The following is a 22,549-nucleotide window of genomic DNA, read 5'->3' on the forward strand; positions in this document are numbered from 1 at the left end:
TGATTTGCCTTTCGGCTGCGCAGTGGAAAAGCCTTGCAAAAGGCATCGAAAATCTTGTCCAACGCTTTGCCACGTTCCATCTGAAAGAAAATATATATGAAACATTTGACATTCCGTCAAACTAACCTGTTTTACCTTTCACTTCAGCTGGATTCGTCTGATAAAAAAATGAAGAAAGTGCCACTAAAAGCTAAACTTATTCACAAAGCGTGGAAAAAGCCGAATGAATGTTGACCGAAGCAATTTTGCCATTGACAACTAACAGATACCCTGTAGAAAAATCCGCAAGGTTCATATGACGTATTGAACTCGACACAATTTGTCAAGTGTAGAGCGTTTTAACAAGGTTGTACACGCAAAATCCAGATAACACAGATCTGTGTAAAATTGACACAGATCGCCCAAAACCAGGAATACACAGAATCTGTGTAAAAGTCTTGTACACAGATCTGTGTAAAAAAATTTAACCCAGATTATGAAAGCTAGAACTGAACAGCAATCTGTGTAATTTTTTTACACAGATCTGTGTTATAGGGATTTTGCGCGTACATAAAACTAGATTTTTTTTAAAATCTTACCGGGATTCTCGTTTGACAAATCAAATGATTGTTGTGTTTGCAGGGGTTGCATTTTTTTTTTTTATTATTTCAAATTTTAACTGGACGTAACAAATTGCCAAACCCCCCCCCCCCTCCCCCCTGTCACAAACTGTCACAAAATACTTACCCCCCTCCCCCCCTCTAAGTCTGGACGTAATTTTTGAACGAACCCTTATGATTTCGTAATCTATGTGTTTCCATATTTTTGAGCTTTGATTCAATTACTTTCTAATATTTTTCAATTTCGCTGCGTCACCGTTGTTCTTCCATGTGACATCCATAATTTTGTTATGTTATGTCCTGAATCAAAAAAAAAACTTCAAATGCTCTGCTATCTAAACATGTATTTATGATCTCTTCTAAATTAAACCTTTGTTTGTCATTTTTGCCCTAGTTTTTGCCACTCTCATTTCTATTTTTTACCTGATGTAAAAAAAATAATTGTTTGTAATGTTAAATGTCTACCTAATCATAAGCATCTTTAAAATAAAATGTTGAGTTGCATAAAAAATAAGTCACCGTTCTAGAGGTAAACTTATTTCAATTACAAATAAAAATTTTTGTCAATCCCTTTTTTTTAAATAATAAAAAACTTTAATACCCAATTTGAGTAAATCCACTCAACTGTGTACAATATTGCAGAAAAAGTACTGGAACGCGCTACCCAGGCAAAAGTTTTGTGGCTTCTCTCCTTGCAGAACTTCTGCAAAAGAGAGAGATGAAGAGAGCGAGCTGAAAAGTACGGGAACGTTCTGCTAAAAAGTGACTTATGCTGGCTGCAGAATTCTGCAGAAGTTGCAGAAATTCTGCAATTCTGCAGGTACGGGAATAGACCTAATGTCCAGCATAGTTCGTGGAGGAGGAGAAGCAGCAACAAACGCATATTGGTTGGTGCCAAGTCTGTGGCCAGACGTAACATGAGGGTCTGTTATTCTTCGATAGGGGGGCAACCTTTCGGAATGTCCTAGACATGAATAACGCCACTAAAATACCCATATCATTGATTTATAAACCTTTTGAGCTAACCAATCCGAATAATATATCGATAACAAACTAAAAGTCTACAGTTTCCATAAAATATAAAAGAATTTTTAACCAAATAATGTAAAATTGTACCTGCCCAATGTTGGTTTCGTCCTCATCTCTCAAGCATCGCTCGATTGCAGCTGCTGCTGCTGCTCTTCGGAATGTAACGTAACGTCCTTTTGCGCAACCTTGGCGGCCGCTCCCTGCACATAGTTGACCGGAATCAGCCCGGCTGTGGTGTTGTCCACCGAAGCCAGCACCCAGCCCGTGTTCAGCAAGTTCTGCTCGGTTTGGACGGTCCGCGGCGCGATCAGGATTGGCTGGCCGGCCCGTATGGTCAGCTCACCGGGGTTGGCTCCGTCAAAGTTGTAGATGGCCACCGCCTCGACGGGGTTCTTCCATTCGCGAGGATTTTTCGACTGATCCGGCGTTTCGGCGCCGCCAAACAGCTTCATCAGCAGGTACGGCGCAGACAGGATAAAGCCTAGGAACAGGACCACTGACATGGAGGAACCTCGTTTTTGACCGCTGCCCGGTGGATTGCCACCGCCGTTCGTTTCGGCCATTTGAAATGCTTCCTTGAAGCTTTCCGTTGTCGGGTCGGTTTTCGTGATTCTGAGCAAATACAGCACTCTGAAATAGAGTTTTTTTTAAAGAATTTTAAGCAATTTCATCATAGAATTGACATACTTTCTGTACGCCCAAACTCCCCAACGAATCAGAGCGAACGAGGTCCAGAACTGCGCAAAAACGCCGCGCAGATGGGCAAAATTGGCCGCCACTCCTAGCACCGCCCGGAACGAGCTGGTCAACGCGAAAAACGTCGAGTCTAGCATGGCAGCAATGTTCCCGATGGCGCCCACCAGCGACTGGATGTTCTCGAACGCCGGCCGCGAACTCTCCTCGGCCATTTGAATGAAGCTAGGAACAAAAAGACATCAACTAAAATTAACTAACAATCCCCCAGTAATCATTCCTACCGATGTTCCGGATACGGTCCGCTCATCCCGTACCCCCCGTAACCGCCGCCTCCAAACATGCTGCCATATCCAACCCCACCGTACCCTCCACCGTAACCACCCATCCCGCCAAATCCGGAATACCCATAGGACGAGGGCATTCCGAAGCGGGTTCCTCCGTAAGGCGATCCGTAGCCCATCTGCATGGAGGAGGTGACCGGCCGGGGTGGGAGCGGTGGCGGCTGGTTCGAGGACACAATTCCTGCGGGCGTGCTGAGCCCGTACTGGCCTCCGAACACGCGCGGTTCGTTCAGGATCGGGTTCCGGAAGTTGGTGTTGGGCTGCATCGCTGCTGTGGCCTTCGACAGTGATTTGGTTTGTTTTGTTTGCCCTGCGGGTTCTTTGTTTTCACTGTTTTATCATGAACTTTCGCGTAGTTATTTAATTAAACATTGCATTACTCATTACATTGTGGAATTTACGTAACAAAACACAAATTTACACGAAGTCTTCGGAAAAAAGGTTAAAATTTTGTAGTTTTTAAGATAAGAGAATTGTTTTGGACTAGAATTTTGACAGCAAATTTCACAATCTTTTTTCGATGTGACAATTCACACGCTGAACGAAGCTTGAATTTTTACCCATTTTTACAGAAAGAAAACAACACCAACCGAATCATTTTACATTGACGTGCAAATTTGAAAAATCGGAAGGGGAATCTTTTCGCGCCAAATTTTTAATCGTCGGATTCACAACCCGGAATGTCGTCGGAAGCAAGTGAGCACCAGAATAACGCCGTTGCGGTGTAAGTACAGCTTCCAAAACCAATTCCCGTTGTCTACCTAAAAGCTAATCCTATTTCAAGGATCCCACCGACGGCAGCGGTGGTAGAGCCCGGAAAGATGTTCCAGTGTGTGCACTGTCCGAAGTTGTTCCGATCTACCGCTGCCCTGCAGCGACACACGAATAGCCACCATCCGGCGTTCGAACGCTGCCCTATGCAGTGTCGGCTATGTCCGTATCTTACCAGCAAGCGTTTGGAGTTCTTTCGTCACCACCGGGAATCCCATCCCGGGATTACTTGCTGCTACTGCTGTCCGTTGTGCCACAAGATTTACCGAGCGTTGGGACAGTTTTACGACCACTGTTTGGTGCATATGGCGCTGAACGAATACGAGGGTGGCGCTGGCGAGGATCAGGACATGGCCAGTGTTGAGAACTTGGAGGTTGGCTTGGGGGAGGATTCTTTGGATGATCTACGAGATGCGGGGCCGACTGATTCGGATTTGCCGGACTTGACGGTGGATTTTGCAGTGGCAGAAATTTCAACAAGTTTCACGTAAGTTTGCATAGCTTTATCTTCCTTACGCATTTAATGTCACATGCTGTTTCAGAAACACTCCACCTGTTAACGGAAAAAGCTCAAACTCAATCGAACACTCAACGGCCGTTAAACGTCCTCGCAGCAGTAAATGTTTGATGCCATCGACTGTTCCACCATCTAAAGCAGTAATGACAAGTTCTCCGAACTCTCCTTCCGTCCTCAATCGACAGCAAACTCACCGCTGTCCCTACTGTCCGGAGCAATCCCAAGTGCCCAACTGGCTTCAGGTCCACGCGTACATGTGTCACGGCGCCCTGGTTCCAACGGCTCTTCAGTTCATGTGCGTCCACTGCGATTCGATCGAGACGGATTCGGTCAAGTTTGAAGCTCATTGCCGGGACCAACACGCCGAGTTACCGTTGACCTACAAGTGCCCCACATGTGGCAAATTGTACCGCAGACTGTTTTTCTACGAAGCGCACTTTAAATCGCACGCAATTCCACAGCTACTAGAGAAGCATGGACTACCCAAGGGAAATGAACATTCGTTCACCAGTAGCGAGTCTCAGTCCTTTGCGTGTCCCGAATGTTCGGCAACGTGCGCAGATTTGACCGCCTACGAAACCCACTTGCAGGAGAAACACGCCGAACTTGGCCTCGGTTCCAACCATGATCCGGACTGCTCGGCACTCTCTGCCAACTCTATAAACGACGATGCCCACCAAGAGGTCCTCCAGTGTCTGCTGTGCCAGCGAAATTTCACCGACGCCACCAGGCTCGTCCGCCATCAGGAGGCGTGCCTTTTGGGCCGCGGAATGCCCACCGCCGAAACAGAAACAGCCCCGGAAACCGAAGACGTGATTTTGGTAAAGGAGGAGATCGACTGCTACCTTACCGGGGCAAGCTGGTACAAAGAAGTGGTCATCCCGCAGTCGAAGGTTTACTCGTGCGCCGAGTGCGACAAACGGTTCGATTCGCTGGCGCTGGTCGAGCGACACACGATTGCGGAACACTGTCCGGAGAACCTGTCGCTGCTGTACAAGTGCAACAAGTGCGCGGAAACGTTCGGAGGATTCGCCATGTTCCAGAGGCATTCTCTGAAGCATATTTAAAGCTGTTGCGTATTTACCAGTTAAGTTATTTTTTTATTCTAATAGGAAGTGAAACAAAATTTGATTCCATTCTTGAACTGTACCTATGATTTGCGATGGATATTTCGCAACTGTACTCATTAAAATTACCCAAAATTATCGGCCATGCACTGCGCATTTACATTTTCATGAGCCAAGACGAACACAGCCTCCTCTTGTGTGAAATGTAGAACCGATGAGCATCGATCGGATCTTTCTAACGAACGAGATATCCACGCGCGAGAGTGTGTTAGTTTGGAATTTAGTTACACGCAGACACAGGCAAATCGAGTAGCCGAACTGGCCTGTAAATACCAGCTGTTTACCACGTGCTCGTGGTATAACAAAGGACACAGCTGATTTTGACAGACGAATCATAGAGTTATCTAAGCCCGCTCTCACGCACACTAGCACGCCATTTGTTTTGCTGGACGGTACAAAATTTAACCTCACTTTTTTTCGTGTACGTACACGCAATACATGCGCACGTAGATAACTCTATTCTACTCGATTTGCTTATGTCTGCGTGTAAATTTTGTTACAAACTAACACACTCTCGCGTGTGGATATCTCTATTGCGCCCGACGAGTATGCAAAAATCTTAACTGTCAAATGAGCTTTTTAGCTGTAGTACTAAACTGTACTAAATTCTCGGTTTTTTTAGTGTTCGCCACTAGAGGTCAGCGTAAAGTCTGCTTGCTGTTGCTCACACGCTCATTCAAAATAGCCATTTATAACAAATTTATATTGGAATTGTTTATTTGTCATTTTTTTTCTACACCCTTACCAAAAATCATGATTTTTTGAGTTCCAAATCCCACTTTTCATACGATTTTTTGAGTTCAGGTACTACAACCATAAAAATGGTTATATGGGTTAAACTGAAAAAATCGTATGAAGTGGGATTTGGAACTCAAAAAATCATGATTTTTGGTAAGGGTGTAACCAGTAGCGGTATACGCACTTCGAAAGGAATCGGTCAAGAAAAAAATCAAATGGGCAGCAGCAGCAGCGCAAGCGAGTCAGAGAGGGTGAAGAAAAGCCCCAAGAAATCGCTCCCTCTCCTTTGTTCTGCTGTTCGTAAAGCTGTTTCTTGACCCCTTTCCTTCCGATCTGCATACACCCTTACCAAAAATCATGATTTTTTGAGTTCCAAATCCCACTTTTCATACGATTTTTTCAGTTCAACTCATATAACCATTTTTATGGTTGTAGTATCTGAACTCAAAAAATCGTATAAAAAGTGAGATTTGGAACTCAAAAAATCATGATTTTTGGTAAGGGTGCACATCTATGAAAATTGTATCGTAATTGCGCCTGTTAACGTACAGAACTAATAATTTTATGATCATTGCTCGATCAAAATTACAATCAATTAATTTACTAAATAAAAAAAATTCTTTTAAAATAATCTTATTTTTTGTGTGAGTGAAACTTACTAAACTATGTAAAATTTTTGGTTAGCGTGTAGTCACTCACGAAGAACTGTCATCGCCCAAAAAAAAAATTAATCGCAAAATTTTGTTTACAAACAAGTTTTCAGTTTCGCAGCTGAGAATCGTTCGCTGTGGCGCGCATTTTTTAATCTTTTATTAAAACCTGCTTTTTTTTTACAAGAATTCAAAATGATAAAGTGTCTGATTTTGGGTTGCGTTTCTGCCAAAGATCCAACAGACGGCTCTGGCGGTGTTCTGTTTTTTGAGTGAGTCTTTTCTTTTTAAAGAAAAAAGTTGTTGGAATGTTCAAACTTAATCTTTTCCAGGTTCCCAAACGACACGGACGTTCGCCGGAAATGGTGCGACAGCATCGAAGCTTTCCAGGGCCCGCTGACGGAGTTCACCGAGGTGTGCGAGCGTCATTTCGAGCCGGAAGCATTGGTGGAGAATCGGTACTTGAAATGGGACGCGGTTCCGACCTTGTTCGAGACCACCGATTTCAACGGCACAAAGACTCTTCTGGAGGTCATAAATGGCTGCGTGGAGCAGGACGGCTCGGGCCAAGTGAGCTGTAGGTTGCAGGAAAATGACGTCCCGTGTTGCTTTTCCCAGGAAAGGTTCGAATCCAGAGCACTGTTGCGACATATTTGTGAGGCGCACGTTGCTTTCGCTGAGTTTGTTGGACTTTCGGGGGTCAAACGAACAAACCGTATGATTTCGACGTGTACCAATGGTCGCAGCAAGGTAGCACAATTAACGAAAAAGGTGTTGAACCACGTGAGCATCGACGAGGATGGGTATCGTTGCCGAATTGAGGGCTCGACGTGCCTTTACTTTCAGCTGAAAATGTTTCCGAATAACTTTGCGCGGCACTTTCGGGACATGCATCCGGTGAAAGCATTCGATAACGGATATTTCGATGGATTCCGCAGAGAGGATATTTGCCTGAAGAAGAAAGTCAAGTTTATGTAAGATGCTCTACTATAAATGAAAACATGTAATAATAATTTATTATTTTTAAGAAATCGTAACGCAAGGATCAAAAACACGGTCCGAAGTAAGGTCACGTTTGACGGAACACGCTATCATTGCAGCATTGGCCACTCGCAGTGCGATTACAGTGTAAAGATCTTTAACGTTGAAAAACTCCGCAGACATTTCTGCGAGGAGCATCCAACCGAAGCTGGCCAGTATAGACTGTTCAAAACAACACAACGTTTGATACGTGCAGACTCAGATCAAGAATCCCTTCCGCTTAAGTACTTGCAACTGGTGGAGGCAAACGTTGTACGAACTCGGAACGGTATCGTGCGCTGCCGGATCAGCAACTCGGATTGCAGGTACAAGCAACGGGGATTTGTACCGGGAAGCTTCTACTGCCATTTTAGTCTTCATCACCCCGTGGAGGCCCGCGCGAAGGGGTTCTTTGCTAGTGAAGAACACAGTGAACGTGAACCTACGCCAGTTCCAATGGAAACAGCGGAAGAATTCATCACATCACCAAGCGATGATGATTTAAGACTGACAACGTAAGAATGTCCTTTTCAGAACTCAGCCATTTAGTTTGATTTGTTTGTTTCCTTTTTTAGTCCAAGCGATGACCCTTCATCGTATTGTCGCTTGTGCTTCTCAATCGCGCAACCCCTGCGGCCTATCTTCGCCGGACCGGAGGACATCGACGGTGGCGGTTTGGTTGAGCTGATAAGCAACTGTACCAACATTCGACTTTGCGCCCGAACCGATTTCCCCAGCTCGATTTGCTACGAGTGCACGCAAAAGCTGGACGATATTCAACGATTCCGCCAACTGTGCGAAACATTGGACACGGTTGTCCGGCGGCAAGGCCGAATGAAGCGGGATCTTTCGGTTGAAAGTGACGGAGAACCGGAAGTCACGCCAGTCGCCGATGCTCCACAAGTTGAGACGATTGCGAATAGTACTGATGATGGTCGGCAGTCGGTGCCAGAAAAGCGGAGGAATTATACCGAACTCTCAATTCGCGATCAAATCTATTTTAAATGTACCGATTGTGGCTTTTTGTCAACGAGTGGCGAAAATGTCAAACGCCACTGGGTTCGGTTTCACACTGGTCGGAAGAAACTGGCCGCCAAAATCACGTGTTCAGTGACCGGATGTTCAGACTTTTTCTTCTCGCCCAAAACCCAAAAACATCATTTGGAAATCGTGCACGGCATTAGAAACAAGGTGAACGTAAAGGTGCCTGATCGCATCAAAATTGATGAGGCGTACGTTAAGCTAGAGGAGAGCCAATATGCTTGCAGGAATTGTGGGAAACTGTACCCGACGATTCCGTCCGTGTTGGAGCACTTTAAGCAGAGCCACCGCTGGTCGAAAATTTATCGTAAGGAGAAAATAGCCCAGGAAAGCCCGGTGGACAATGTATGCCAAGCTGTGGTCATCAACGGGGTGTCCTACTTTAAATGCCGCGATTGTGAGGTCTTGATGGTGAAAAAATCCGATCTCGCCGTTCATTGGTTGAAGCAGCATGGCGAAGGTGCCAACGGAAGTCCCTGATTGATTTGGTTCGGTTTCTAGTTTTGAGTGTTTTGAAAGCTTGGAATAAAAATCTGTTGAAATAATTTGTTTAGTTATTTTTCACGAGAAAAAGTAGGGGAACTATACGCTTTCTCAGCATATTAATTATGCCAATTGAGCCAAATGACAATTTTTATGCACAACGTTAAAAAACACGATTAAAAACCATTTCTGATCACTTTTTTTCATTTTAATGCAAAACAAAATTTTGACAAGACAACATTTTTTCGATGGATCAACTATGGTCCCCTTCTAACGAGCTGTCAAGTAGGAGCTTTTCTGTCAAGAAGGACCGCGAGGTTATTTTTCAAAATTGATTTAAAAATCCATTTTGAACTCTATGTGGTCGTACAAAGGGTCATTGTACTTAGAAAAATAAGCTTTATCGCTGTAAACAAAAATATCAGCAATCTAAGCTTCATTTTAGGACCCAATTATTGGTCGAACCGCTTAGAGTGATTAAAATGGGTTTATTTCCCCTACTTATAAAAAATTTTGAAAAAAAAAATTAGGTACATATTTCGTAAAAGTTAATAGATACAATTAAGAGTGCATGTACACACTCGAAAGGGGTCACTCACAGAATGTAACACTCACAATCGCACGTGCGTTTGCCGAGATCCAGTGAGAGAACACCCATGAGAGAAGAGACGCGCACCGCATCTCGTGAGCGATAATTACAAACAAAAACTTTACTGATTCAATCAGTTCGCTGAAGTTGTTCGAGTTGAAGAGTTGCGGTTGATCGCTAAAGCCAAAATAATGACAGAGAAAGTGGATCAGCCACGGAACAATCTAGCGTCGTACGTGGGCTCGTGGATCCCAGCAATCCGGGACTACATCGAGCACAAGGAGGACGGATTTTATTGCAGGATCGAAAGCTTCGATTGCAAGTACGTGCAGAAGCTGCTGCGGCCGTCCAACTTTGTTCGCCACTTCCGGAACGAGCATACGACGGCCAGCATCGAGAAGGGCTTCTTCCGGAAGTGTTACAAAAAAGCACGGTAAATGATTTTTTCTATTCATTTTTGAGACACGAAAATCGCCATCATGCGAACTTTTGACAAGTCATCAATCAACTCTCACTGAGCAACCGAGTGGTGAGAAACGAGAAACACTTCTCTTCTCTCGTTTTGGCATTGCTGCATCGTAATGCTGAGTGAGTGAGAAGGTTTGCAAATGATTTTCTTCAACTCTCTTCAATCTTTTTCACTCTTCTGATTTTGAAGAGACAAGAAATTTAATTTCACCAAACTTGAAATTTACAGCCCAGCACAGCCTGATTCTCCAGCGTCTGCCCCATCTCTCCACCAACGACGACTCGTCGCGGAAAGGGCGAAGGACTTTGTCGTAAGGCGGGAGGGCAGCTTTCTCTGCAACATCGACCCCTCGTCGGAATGCCCGTACCGGCAGACACAATTCCGAAAGCACATATTCCTGCACCACTTGGTTACGCGACACCCGCTAAAAGCCCGCGAGCATGGAATGTCCGAGGTCAATCGGCGACATGCGAAGCCTGGGCAAAAACGCCCACTGGAAGCTAAGTAAAGCTTTGGTGTAACGTTCAGACGAAGCGTCCATTTTAATTATGTTTGACTTCCGCAGGACACCCGTAGACGCCGGGTCTGGGATCGATGCCACGGTGCGGAAGCACATCCAGCTCAACGGGCAAAAGCACCAGTGCCGGATCAGCGCCGAGTTTTGCTTTTACTTTCAGACGCAGTTCAATTCGCACAACTTTTATCGACACTTTTACACGGTTCACCCGCAAGAAGCGGCTGAACACGGGATCTCGCGTGAGGATTATTTAACCCTCGTGAATGGTCCACCGCAGCAGCAGCAGCAGGTTGTGATGCAAAGCGATTCGTCGACTGAGGATCTTGCAGAAAGGTAAAGTTAGATGATTTATTTGTTCTTTAAGCTCTTCCCACACAGTGGCAAGTTCTGGAACAATGTCGTGAGTACAACGTGGCCACACATCACATCTTCATCGATTTCAAGTCAGCTTACGATACGGTCGACCGCAAACAGCTATGGCAGATTATGCACGAGGTTAAATGCTACCTTGGATCGTGTTATGTGTCATGTGCGATGTTTTCATCGGATTTGAGGGAGTTGTGCGAAAGGCGGGTATCGACAGATGAGGCACGATTTGCAACAGACCAGTTCAACTATCTGCTTATGCCGATGATACAGTAGTTGTTCGGTAACTGGGCTGAGTACGCAGCCCAGTTACCGAATGCTGCTCGATAACTGGGCTGAACGATCAAACGTCAAAAACCAATGAGGGGAAAGTCGATGCAAAGTTGATCGATAAAAAATTTGACATTTCGATTATTTGTTTTGTTGATTTCATTGGCAGATTGAAATCATTCAAGTGCAAACAGTTCGTTCAGTAAGATCAGTTTTTTTGTTGTTTCAATTCTTAATACGCTGTATCATTGATATCACAATGCAAGCTCTAAAGAAAAAGCAAAAAACCCTTTCGCTTGTGGAGAAGGTCCAGATTATCGACGAGTTTGAGAGCGACGGTGGAACCCACGAAGCGCTCGGCCGGAAGTACGGCGTTGGTTCTTCCACCGTGACAAGGTTCATTCAGCAGAAGGAGGAGCTGCGTGAAAAACTCGCACGGTTTTCCGAGCATGGCGTGCTGAACCGGAAGACCATGAAGAGTCAAAGATTCCCGTTGTTGGAGGAAGTTTTGTTCATCTGGCTTCTCCAGCAGCGTGAAGCCAACATCATCGTCCCATCAGAAGTTTTGCGAGCCAAGGCAGAATTGTTGTTCGGGGAACTACAGAAGCGCGGAATTTACGTGGATCATGGTTTCGTTTTTTCCGACGGATGGATGCGCCGTTTCCGGAACAGGTTCGGTCTTCAGGTGAAGCGTGTGGCCGGAGAAAAGGCATCTGCAGACAAGGAGGCTTATTTCAAGTTCAAGGTTGTGTTCCTCGAGAAACTGATTTTTTTGAAGCTGAAAATGAGTCAAGTATACAACGCGGACGAATCGGCTCTGTTCATAAAGATGCTGGCTTCAAGGAGCATTGTTCTGTCCAACGAAAAAACGCCAGCCGGACGAAAAATGAACCGAGTGCGATACACTTTTCTCCCCTGCGCAAATATGGATGGCTCGCACAAGTTAAAACTAATGTTTATCGGAACCGCGGCCAAGCCAAGATGTTTGGGGAAGACCTCAGATCTTCCGGTGTCTTACTACAGCTCCAAGAAAGCATGGATGACGCGGCAGCTGTTTAAGACTTGGTTCCACCAGGAGTTCGTGCCGGCTGTTCGGAAGTTTTCGGCCGATTCCTGCATCGAGCCACGAGCCTTACTATTGCTGGACAATTGTACAGCTCATCATGATGGTGTCGACGGTCTCATCTCCGATGACGGATTCATTCAAGTAATGAATAATCAAAAACAAATTCAGGAAAATAATAATCACATATTTTCTCTTTTTAAGGTTATGTTCCTCCCGCCAAATGTGACCTCGGAATGCCAGCCCATGGACCAGGCGGTGATCAATGCTACCAAGACTCGGTATAAGCGCAAACTGATGCTGAAGCTCATCCTAGAAAACGAGCATCTGAAGTTTGAGGACCGTCTGAAGAAGATCACGCTTCAAGATTGCATCGACTGGATTGCGGAGGCCTGGGACGAAATCTCGCCGATGACAATACAAAACTCTTGGAAGAAACTTGTGGACCACTTCCCGGATGGCGAGTTTTGTCCTCTCGAAACAGGTGATGCTGCCGAAGGAGACTGTGCTGAGGTTGACACTGGTGCAGATGCTGGAATGGAAGATGTTCGGCAGCTGGTCGCAGCTATCGACGAATTGGCCGGAACGTCCACTTCAGACGAGGAGTTCGATATGTGGGTAAGGGATCGGATGTACGATGTGGACAACAACCCGGCGTGGCTGACCAGTGAGGTTTTCTCCGACGAGGAAATCCTCGATTCGGTCTTGAATCCAGATGTTGATCCAGTTCCCGTCGAATGCGAACTTGGCGAATCAATGGATGACACATCGTTTGACCGATCATCCGGAAGTGTGGGCGATTTCCCCCTCGAACCGGAATTTCCGGACGCCATGAAGGCAGTGGACTGTCTCATGAGCTTTGTCCGCAATGATGCCGCTGATTTAAGTCGCCTAAAGGCTTTGCGCACGAAATTGATTGAAATTGAATGGCGCAAGCGAGCGCTTTAATTCACTGTTAAAGTTTGTTTTGATTCTTTGTTTGACTATCGTTCTAAAAAAATAAAAAAAGTTGAATTCCGAAAAATGCTTGTTTATTTTCTTATTTTTAGAATTACAGTTGCTCACCCCTCGTTACATTTGACGTTTATTGATTTGACGTTCAAACTTGACGTTTAACTGCTTTTTAACTGGGCTACAGCCCACCTATCGAACGCCCAGTTAAAAAGCAGCCCAGTTAAACAACGCCCAGTTACCGAACAACTGCTGTATTGAAAAACTTCCGAAAGACCTAGACGTGTTACGATGCTGACTTTGAATACCGGCTGTCTACTTTATCTCTCAAGAAGACTGAAAAAAAATATTATGTAGATGGCATAAGTTAAAATTTAGCTCGAAGATTATTTTTTTCGCTTAGTGTATAATTTGCATACCAAAACACGTTAATCTGTTTCAAATGTATTTCTCAAGTAAAGATCAACGAATGTTTTAGGGCAACGGAGCAGTCTGGCGCGACAGTGGAATCTGTCGATCAGCATGTGGAAGCTTCTGATAGTGAGTCTGGAGACAACAGCATACACCAGGTCAAACAAGAAGTGTATCAACGAATGATGTATGCGAGAAAAGTTAAGGATTTGGTGACGGAATGCATCCGAAAGGAAGGAGACATCACCTGTTGTGCCATCGACGATGGCAAGAACTGCCACTTCTACCAAGTTCAGGTTCATTATGACAACTTCTTCCGACACATTTGTCGGGTGCATACGGAAGAGGCCAGACGAAGAGGGTTCTTCACACCAACAATTCAGAGGTTTGTAAAATGAATCTTGAGGATTACTGATTTGATGATCATCATTTTTCTAACAGTACACAAAAACGCGTTTCCAAGGCCAAGGAAGCGTCCAGTAAGACCAAAAAAGTAAAGCAAATGGGGAGACTCAGTGACATGGTCAACGAATGTGTCCGACATGAAGGCAGCTTCACCTACTGCCAGATCGACAAACACTCCCAATGTAAGTTCAGACAGACGATATATAACCCATCGAACTTTAGCCGTCACTTCCGGCTGAAGCATCCAAACGTTGCAGACGAGAAGGGATTCTTCAAACTGCGTCCCCATATCAAGACTGAAAAAAGGAAGGGCAAACTCTGCGACATGGTCGAGGAGTGCGGCCGCCATGACGGCAATACAAAGCGGCAACCAGTCATTGTCGATCCCCACAAACTGGAACTAGCTGAGAAAGTTCCGAACTTTACCGTACGGCGAAAGGCAAGTTCAGGCCGGACAAGATACCTGTGCAACATTCAGCCGCCGTCGGGATGTGCGTACTACGAACCGTTGCTTCACATCGGTAACAGATACCGTTTCGTGAACCATTTCATCCGGAAACATGCGGACGCAGCTTTGGCACATGGGTTCGAAGAAGCTGAGCAATCAACCGGTGTTCTTGATGGTCCAGCTACAATCCCCTCTCCCACAAAACGCAACTCGGTTCGCGCCTTGGTGGACAAGTTCGTCACGAAAGAGGGCGTTGGCGCGAGATGCCACATCCGGCCCGAGTCGGGCTGCATCTACTCCCAGAAGGTGTACATTCCGTTTAATTTCGCTAGACACTTTTACAAGAAGCACCCGAGCGCATTTGAAGAGCACGGATTTTCGTTCCATGAGTCGATGCTGGGGAAATCCGACAACACAAGGAACGAATCTGAAAACGCCGTCGCGGCGCCACCGCCGCCGCCGCTCGAGGCAAGTGTCGTCGTAAAAGAGGAATTGGACATTTTCGATTCACTTCCGGTAGCTTCGATCAAGCAAGAGGTCGATCCTCTATCCGAGGTGGATCAGCGCGGCGAAGCTGCGAACGAAGGGATTGGCATTGCGCAAGAGGACGATGGTGTCGAGAACGATTCGGTCAGCAATGTTGACTACGAGACAACCGCATCAGAGTCTGGTTCTTATGGGTAAGATATAAAACCCCTTTTTAAAATCATTCAAATGAAAAAAAAAAATAGTATTTTTTTAGTTTTCTTTGATTTTCCTTTTGTTTTACTTCTAGATATTTTTAAAGATCTTATTTTTTTTATTTTAAATATATTTTTTACTTTTCCAAGACTTTTTCCAATTATAAAAAAAATCTGGAAGCGTTGAAATTTTAATATTTTTACTTTTTAATTCTCGAGAATTTTAAATATAAGAAAATTTTTATATCTTTCAAAATTTAAACTTTTACTGGAACTTTAATAAAAAATCTAAGATTTCAGATTTTTTTTTTAAATTTAAAAATATAAGTTCAGCAATTTTAAAGTTATATATAAATATATTTTTGAAGATTTCAAGATTTCTGAAATCTTGAACCAAAAACAAAATGTTAAATTTATTAATCTTAAAAAAAACTTTTTTTTTATTTTTTACTTTGAAAATTTTCTTTTTTTTTCAATATTTAGACAATTTGATTGGTTTAATTTAAGAAACAATTTTTAAATTTAAGAAATTCTGAAATAAATGGACTTTTTGTAATTTTTGTATATTTTGAACTTGGTGTAGGGGTAAGCGTAGTTGCCTCTCACCCAGTCGGCCTGGGTTCGATCCCAGAAAATCCCGGTGACATTTTTCGAGACGAGATTTGTCTGATCACACCTTCCCTCCAAGGGGAAGTAAATGTTGGCCCCGGTCTAACCTAGATGGTTAGGTCGTTAGCTCAATCCAGGTGTAGGAGTGGTCTCCCTGGGACCTGTCTCGGTGGAGTCGCTGGTAGGCAGTTGGACTAACAATCCAATGGTCGTCAGTTCGAATCCCGTGGTGGATGGAAGTTAAGGTGTAAAAAGACTCTTAGTTTCGAGTAGGAATCTCGCAATCGAGAACGCAAAGGCAATGCTGCTGAGCTAATAATTTGATTTTTTGATTTTAAGAAATCTTATTTTTTTAAAACTTTAAATTTTTGAAATCCGTTTTTTTGCCGTTACAAATATTTTTAAAAGTATATGTCAACCTCAATACTTAGATATTTAGAAAACTAATTATTGCTAAACATAAGGGCAGGTGTAAAATGTATTTTAAAACCCTTTTCTAATGTTTTGCTTTTTTTACCTTTTTAATTTTTTTAACATTTTGAAACTTTTTTTATTTATAAAGATCTTGATTTTTTTTTTTTTTTTTTTTTTTTTTTTTTTTTTTTTTTTTTTTTTTTTTTTTTTTTTTTTTTTTTTTTTTTTGCAGGCCAAGTGCGAATGATGCTGATGATACCTCTTCAGTTGACGCTCAGGCGAGGAACATCCTGGAAGGAGCGTCACTGACTACGTCCGTAGTCCTGTAAGATCATACTTGATCAAGACAGTATAGCTCTGGTTCCTTGCAAGTGTCCTATTTTCTTACCTCCACGTTGGCTTGGTTTTCATGATGACCTAGCTGGTGGCCTGTGGAAACGGATCGTAAACCTTTGACCAAAGTCAAAGTCGAGACGGCTAAAAGAAAGGGGCGCGACAATGTGGGAAAGGGAAGTAATTTGTGATTGTAGACGGTATTGTTTTGATTCGTAGTATGTTGAGTCAACTGCTATGGATGTACCTGAAACATCGCACAACGGGGTTTCTCTTCTCTTCATTCTCAGCTACCACCTATCTTCTGTTTATTTTGTTTCTTTGATTTTCTAACGTGGCTTCTGTTTACTATCCTCTATTTGATTTCGATTTTACTTATTTGATTCTCTTATTTCTCAACGCTTTTTCACTCTATTTTACCAATTGATGCTGCTGTAATATACTTTCTGCTTTCCCTTAATTTGGCAGCGATGTCAATTTTGTTATCATCTGCCTTTTCTTTATTTATGCAGGCCAAGGGTGCATGATACTGATGATACTCGTCGGTTGACAACACCCAGGCGAGGAACATCGCGGGAGGAGCCCAACCACATCCGTAGTGCTGTTTGGACAAAACAGCATGGCTCTGGTTCCTTGCAAGTGTCCTATTTTCTTACCTCCACGTTGGCTTGGTTTAGTCATCATGATGACAAGGTGTAACCTAGCTGGTGGCCTGTGGAAACGACTCGTAAACCTTTGACCAGCGAGGGTCAGAGTAGAGGCGGCTAAAAGAAAGGGGCGCGTCAATGTGGGAAAGGGAAGTAGTAATTTGTGATTGTAGACGGTATTGTTTTGATTCGCAGTATGTTGAGTCAACTGCTGTGGATGTACCTGAAACATCGCACAACGGGGTTTCTCTTCTCTTCATTCTCTGCTACCACCTATCTTCTGTTTATTTTGTTTCACTGATTTGCTAACGCGGCTTCTGTTTACTATCCTCCATTTGATTTCGATTTTACTTATTTGATTCTCTTATTTCTCAACGCTTTTTCACTCTATTTTACCAATTGATGCTGCTGTAACAAACTATCTTCTTTCCCTTAATTTGGCAGCGATGTCAATTTTGTGCCTTTCTTTATTTATCTATTTGAATAATTTCTCATCTTCCCTGTAAGTTGCCCTCAATAAATCTAAGCTTGTTTGTTACCTCTATTTATTAACTATTGTTAATTTCCTTATCTACTTCATAAATTATTATCTTTCTTTTATTATTGATTCGTTACATAGTATATTTCCTTCACTGTCCATTGTTTTGAAACTTCACCTTTTTCTTAAGCAAGTGAGGTTCGAGCCCTTACTCAATTTATGGAATGATTAAAGGATTAACACAAATATTACTATTATACTTTTGAAAAACTTTTTTAAAATGCTTAGGACCAAAATATTGTAACAAAACACCGCGACAGAAGAAATAGCAACATATTAACACGACTCAACAATAGGGAAGATTTCAGGAGAAAACAATACACAGTAAATAACAATTAGTTTTTGAATTCAAACTAAAAATATAACAGTTTTTGCTTTAATGAAAGTTGTTAGGCACACTTTAAATGGTTAGGCGCTTATACTTACATCAAACCCTACGTAATGTACCACCCCCGGCCGAGTTAAAATGCGTAACCGGAAAAGAAGGTGTGCATGCCTGGCACGAACACTCAAAGCGTGTTCTAGCGTGCTGCTCGTACTGACTCAGAGCAAGGGTGAGATGTAGGTGTAAGGGCAGTGCGTGTTCGTCGGGAACCTAGTGCATAAGATCGGTCAAGGCCCGTTCTTACACTGAAAATTGCGAATTGCGAATAAAGATCTTGATTTTTTTTTAATTTTCAAAACACTTTGAGATTTACAATTTATTTATATTAATATTTTATATTTAATTTATATTTTGAAATTTTTAAAATTGCTGAATTTTTTTTTTAAATTGCTTTTACAATTTCGGTCGTCTTACCAAATAATCTAAAAATTTGGAAGTATCTAGCAAAATTCCTAATAGCGAATGTTTCTACAGTTTTAATTTTTTTTTTTTTTTTGTTTTTGAAACCGCCTTTACAGCCCCTGTTCGCATGAATGTCCCATAGAGATCTCCACGATTTCTCTCACGCACACCATAATTCTGTGTTAGTATTTGTATTTAAAGTATTGTTTTGGTTTTGATCGATTGTGATTGGCTGAATTCCAAGCAGCTGATTTTGTTTACACTATTTTTACGCAGACATAGGCAAATCGAGTAGCCGAACTGGCCTATAAAAACCAGCTGTTTACCACGTGCTCGTGGTATAACAAAGGACACAGCTGATTTTGACAGACGAATTATTCTACTCGATTTGCCTATGTCTGAGTGTAATTTTGTTAAACACTAACACACTCTCGCGCGTGGATATCTCTATATGCATTTTGGTCAATTTTCAGTTAGATGCTGGAATAACAATCGAAAGAGAAAAATCAAGACAAACTTTAATACAAAAATATCAAAAGCATAATGAAAATCATGTTAAAGATCTCTGTTCAATATTTTTTCAAAGAAATGCTTGTATGTTTGAAATTCATGATAAACATTTTTTCAAACTTCGAAGCTCTTTTTCTCAACTTGCTCAAAATGCATATGGGACATTGAAAAAAAAACTCTTGATAAGAAACATTAAATGGTCCGCTTGTTTTCAGGAATCATAGCGGCAGTATCCTTGAATTTATCCGGAAAGAGGGGCGTGCTTTCCACTGTGCGATAGAAAACGGACGCGATTGCGATTACCAACAGACGCGCCTAATAAAGGGCAGCTTTGAGCGACATTTTCGCAGCGCCCATCGTGAAGCGTCTCTTAGGCATGGTTTCTTCCAAGAGCAAGAAGCGGAAGCTTTTCGTAGGCAATCTTCTTCCAACAGCAATCCGAAGTAAGTTTACAAAGAATCATCTTTGCGGTTAACTATTCGGGCAGTGGGACTGGCCTGAACTAAACGGGTGTTTTTCCCCCCCTCCTTCTCAGAAGTACCACCGAGTTGGTTGAAGAGTGCGTTCGCGAGGAACAGAACGTGACCTACTGCCAGATCAACCGCGAGTCCGACTGTACGTACAGTCAGCAAAACTTCAACGCGCACAACTTTGCGCGCCACTTCCGTAAGGTGCATCCGGATGAGGCCGAAGAGCGCGGGTTCTTCGAAGCGTTCGCCAGATGTCAGGACAAAACCGAAGCAGCTTGGTAGGGATTAGCGTTCGACGATGGGTTTGGATTGAGATGTGATATATATTTTTTTTTTTACAGCGGGGGTCGTAGATCGGCGCAGCACAGTCACCGAGATATGGTGTTTAAAAATACCGAGGTGAACGACGAAGGAGTGCACTGCCGGATTGCCGGATATTGTCCGTACGTGCAAAAGAAGTTTTTACCGAGTAATTTTGAGCGACACTTTCGGCGCAAGCATCCCAAGGAATCGGTTGAGAAGGGTTTCCACAAGGTGCACGATGAGGTGCTGACACAGATCGAGAAGAGGTTGGTATTAGAGAGCGTTGAAGTTGGTTTGTTCAGTTGATCTCAAGGAGGTATAAGAATGTGACAAACAAACTCACACTTTTTCGGTTTGATAGTTTGCCAATCTTGCAAACAAAGCAAAATTTATGCACGCTGACGTTTCTGCAAACAACGCAGGAAAACTACCAAACTGTCAAAAAGAGCGATTTTGTTTGTTTGCCATAGTCTAGTATCTCCTTATCCAAATTCCACTTTACTATAGAATGCGAGCAGAGAAATTTGAAAAACTGTGGAAGGAATGTGTCGCGAAAGATGAAAATGGCGCGTACTGTCGGCTGGTTGCGGGCTGCACGTTCTTCCAGCGGAGCTTTTCCAAGCAAAAGTTCAGACTGCATTTCTTTCAAAAGCACAACGAAGAAGCAACACGGAAGGGATTTACCGAAGATCATGGGCGAGGTGGGATCGCCAGTGAGAAGGGTCTCACGCATGATCAAACGGAAACCAGGAGGAACAAACCATTGGGGTAAGGTTTATGAATTTAATTTAAATTTTATTGGTTTATTAATCATTCCCGAATTTGCAGTCCATTCGGTAATTCGACGTTTCAAAGAATGGTGTTCGAATGCACTGCTACGGATGAGATTGGAACGCATTGTCGGATCAACGCTAGCGAAAACTGTCCTTTCAGCCAGAATACGTTCAATTTAATGGACTATCTGCGTCATTTCCGTACAGTACACCCAGAAGAAGCGAGGGCCAAGCGGTTCTTCAGAACAGCCGAAGAATTCAAGTAACGAGTTGAAACCCCATACTTGTACCAATCAATTCAATTCATGGCATCTTTCAGACCCCGACATTTCGTACTGAGCTCGCAAATTATGCAGCACGTCATCAAAACGGAACAAAAGCTGCGATGCGGAATCAACCCGTCGAAACCGTGCGATTTTGTGATGGAGAAATTTTCGTCGCGAGATTTCCTACGACACTTTTGCAAATACCACCCAGATGAGGCGGAAGAAAACGAATTTTTGGTTGAAGTCACTCGTTCTCCGACGATGGAAGTCGATGGCGGATCGGAGGAAGAGTCGGCTGATGAGCCGTACGTTGCGTACGAGAATCCCTTAGAACAGGAAGATGTCGAGCAACAAATAGACATGTAAGGCTTCCATCGTAACAAGGTTTCAGATGCGCTACCAACATTTTTTTTCTTTCAGTCCCCACGAAGACCCCTCGACCTACTGTCGACTGTGCTTCTCCGTTGTCCTGCCACTGACACCGGTCTTTACCTTGAGCGACCTTGACGACAGAACCCTGGCGGAGCAGATCGCGACCTGTGCGGGCATCGATCTAAACGTCACAGCGGAACCGTTTGCCTCGATCTGCAGCGAGTGCGTCCAAAAGCTCGACGACATTCAACACTTCCGTCAGCGGTGCCGCACGCTGGACAATGCGGTCCGGGGGAAGTTGTTGCCTAGCTATGCGCCGCAGAACGATTCCGTGAAAGACCCAAGCGAGATCGAAATCAAAGACGAACTACCCTCAGATACGGACGAAGGTGAAGATCAAACTCCACCGGAAATTACCGTAGACCCAAGCAATGACCATTCCGCGCCGGAGGATTCGGCAAATCACACGTTCCCGTGTTGCGAGTGCGGCGTAAAATTCAACTCAGCCCAAACCATGATACAACACTACAAGGAAAAGCACACCGCCGCCAAGCCTCCTGTGATCGTTCGAAAGCACTTCAAGTGCACCGACTGCGACACGGTACTGCCACACAGGTCTGGACTCAGCGTGCACCGTAAACGATACCACAATCCCGACGCACCACAGAAGCAGAAAGTTTACTGTACCATGCCAAATTGTCCGCAATTTTTTATGGGCATGCTACTGTTCCGGCGGCATCTTAAAACCTTCCACGGCCTTACCGATCCGGCACAGCTGGCGCTGATGTCGGTTTTGAAGCAGTCCTAGTGGGATTTGGTCAGATTTGAGCTCGTTTGAGATGAAAATAAAATCCAATAGGAAAGTCATGTGTTTCCACTCAGAAAGAAACACTTGAACCAACCTTCTGGCTCACTCCTAGCGAGATAAATACCAATGCATCGATTCCGTTAAATAAAAACGAATTCAAAATTCTTTATCGAATGGCTTTATTATAGAGCAGTTCTCTACTGCCGCTCTAATCTAGTCCGTCCCATATGTATTTTTGTCAAAAATGAGATAAACTTAACAAAAGTCTTGTTTTCACATGTTCTTTTAGCCTATTGAATAAAAAATTCCAAAATAAATATGACTTTCGTGCTGTCCCATATGCAAAATAAAGACAAGTCAGTTCCTCATATAGAAATGTCTCGCAAATCGTTTGAGTGGATGCAGAATTGTTTAAATTTTACAGAGTATGTCTTTCAGAATACGTAAAGCTTGAAAATATCATTATCTGATCGTTTCTGGAGAAATATTTCAATATTAAAAGTGAAATAATACAAAGCTTTTGTGCTTTTTTCTTGTG

The 22,549-nt window shown here is 43.4% G+C and overlaps 5 protein-coding genes across 6 annotated transcripts; 4 read left to right on the forward strand and 1 right to left on the reverse strand.

Moving 5' to 3' along the window:
• Positions 1-1,588: 1,588 nt before the first annotated feature.
• On the reverse strand, positions 1,589-3,129 carry LOC120427161 (probable peroxisomal membrane protein PEX13). Its single transcript, XM_039592019.2, has 3 exons — positions 2,606-3,129; positions 2,316-2,546; positions 1,589-2,258 (listed from the first exon to the last, which is right to left on the reverse strand). Exons 1-3 carry the CDS (start codon positions 2,929-2,931, stop codon positions 1,745-1,747), a joined length of 1,071 nt encoding a protein of 356 aa, XP_039447953.1. The 5' UTR covers positions 2,932-3,129; the 3' UTR covers positions 1,589-1,744.
• A 124-nt stretch (positions 3,130-3,253) lies between these two features.
• On the forward strand, positions 3,254-5,158 carry LOC120427159 (transcriptional repressor CTCF-like). The gene is made up of 3 exons (XM_039592018.2): positions 3,254-3,389; positions 3,450-3,923; positions 3,979-5,158. Exons 1-3 carry the CDS (start codon positions 3,346-3,348, stop codon positions 5,018-5,020), a joined length of 1,560 nt encoding a protein of 519 aa, XP_039447952.1. The 5' UTR covers positions 3,254-3,345; the 3' UTR covers positions 5,021-5,158.
• A 1,416-nt stretch (positions 5,159-6,574) lies between these two features.
• LOC120427165 (uncharacterized) lies at positions 6,575-9,074 on the forward strand. The gene is made up of 4 exons (XM_039592024.2): positions 6,575-6,740; positions 6,801-7,442; positions 7,497-8,003; positions 8,064-9,074. Exons 1-4 carry the CDS (start codon positions 6,664-6,666, stop codon positions 9,007-9,009), a joined length of 2,172 nt encoding a protein of 723 aa, XP_039447958.1. The 5' UTR covers positions 6,575-6,663; the 3' UTR covers positions 9,010-9,074.
• Positions 9,075-9,686: 612 nt separating this feature from the next.
• On the forward strand, positions 9,687-22,153 carry LOC120427154 (uncharacterized). Of its 2 annotated transcripts, XM_052710350.1 has the most exons (13): positions 9,687-10,034; positions 10,299-10,574; positions 10,636-10,920; positions 13,716-14,033; positions 14,090-14,235; positions 14,311-15,181; positions 19,235-19,462; positions 19,555-19,767; positions 19,831-20,058; positions 20,300-20,560; positions 20,621-20,827; positions 20,885-21,193; positions 21,252-22,153. In XM_052710350.1, exons 1-13 carry the CDS (start codon positions 9,793-9,795, stop codon positions 22,009-22,011), a joined length of 4,344 nt encoding a protein of 1,447 aa, XP_052566310.1. In that variant the 5' UTR covers positions 9,687-9,792; the 3' UTR covers positions 22,012-22,153. The 2 variants fall into 2 exon arrangements, with proteins under 2 accessions (XP_052566310.1, XP_039447945.1); XM_039592011.2 differs by having other exon boundaries at positions 14,090-15,181.
• Positions 10,927-13,348, forward strand: LOC120427155 (jerky protein homolog-like). Its single transcript, XM_039592012.2, has 2 exons — positions 10,927-12,430; positions 12,491-13,348. Exons 1-2 carry the CDS (start codon positions 11,483-11,485, stop codon positions 13,232-13,234), a joined length of 1,692 nt encoding a protein of 563 aa, XP_039447946.1. The 5' UTR covers positions 10,927-11,482; the 3' UTR covers positions 13,235-13,348.
• Positions 22,154-22,549: the final 396 nt, after the last annotated feature.

Source organism: Culex pipiens, chromosome 1 (assembly GCF_016801865.2).
Source record: "Culex pipiens pallens isolate TS chromosome 1, TS_CPP_V2, whole genome shotgun sequence".
Classification (NCBI taxonomy): domain Eukaryota; kingdom Metazoa; phylum Arthropoda; class Insecta; order Diptera; family Culicidae; genus Culex; species Culex pipiens.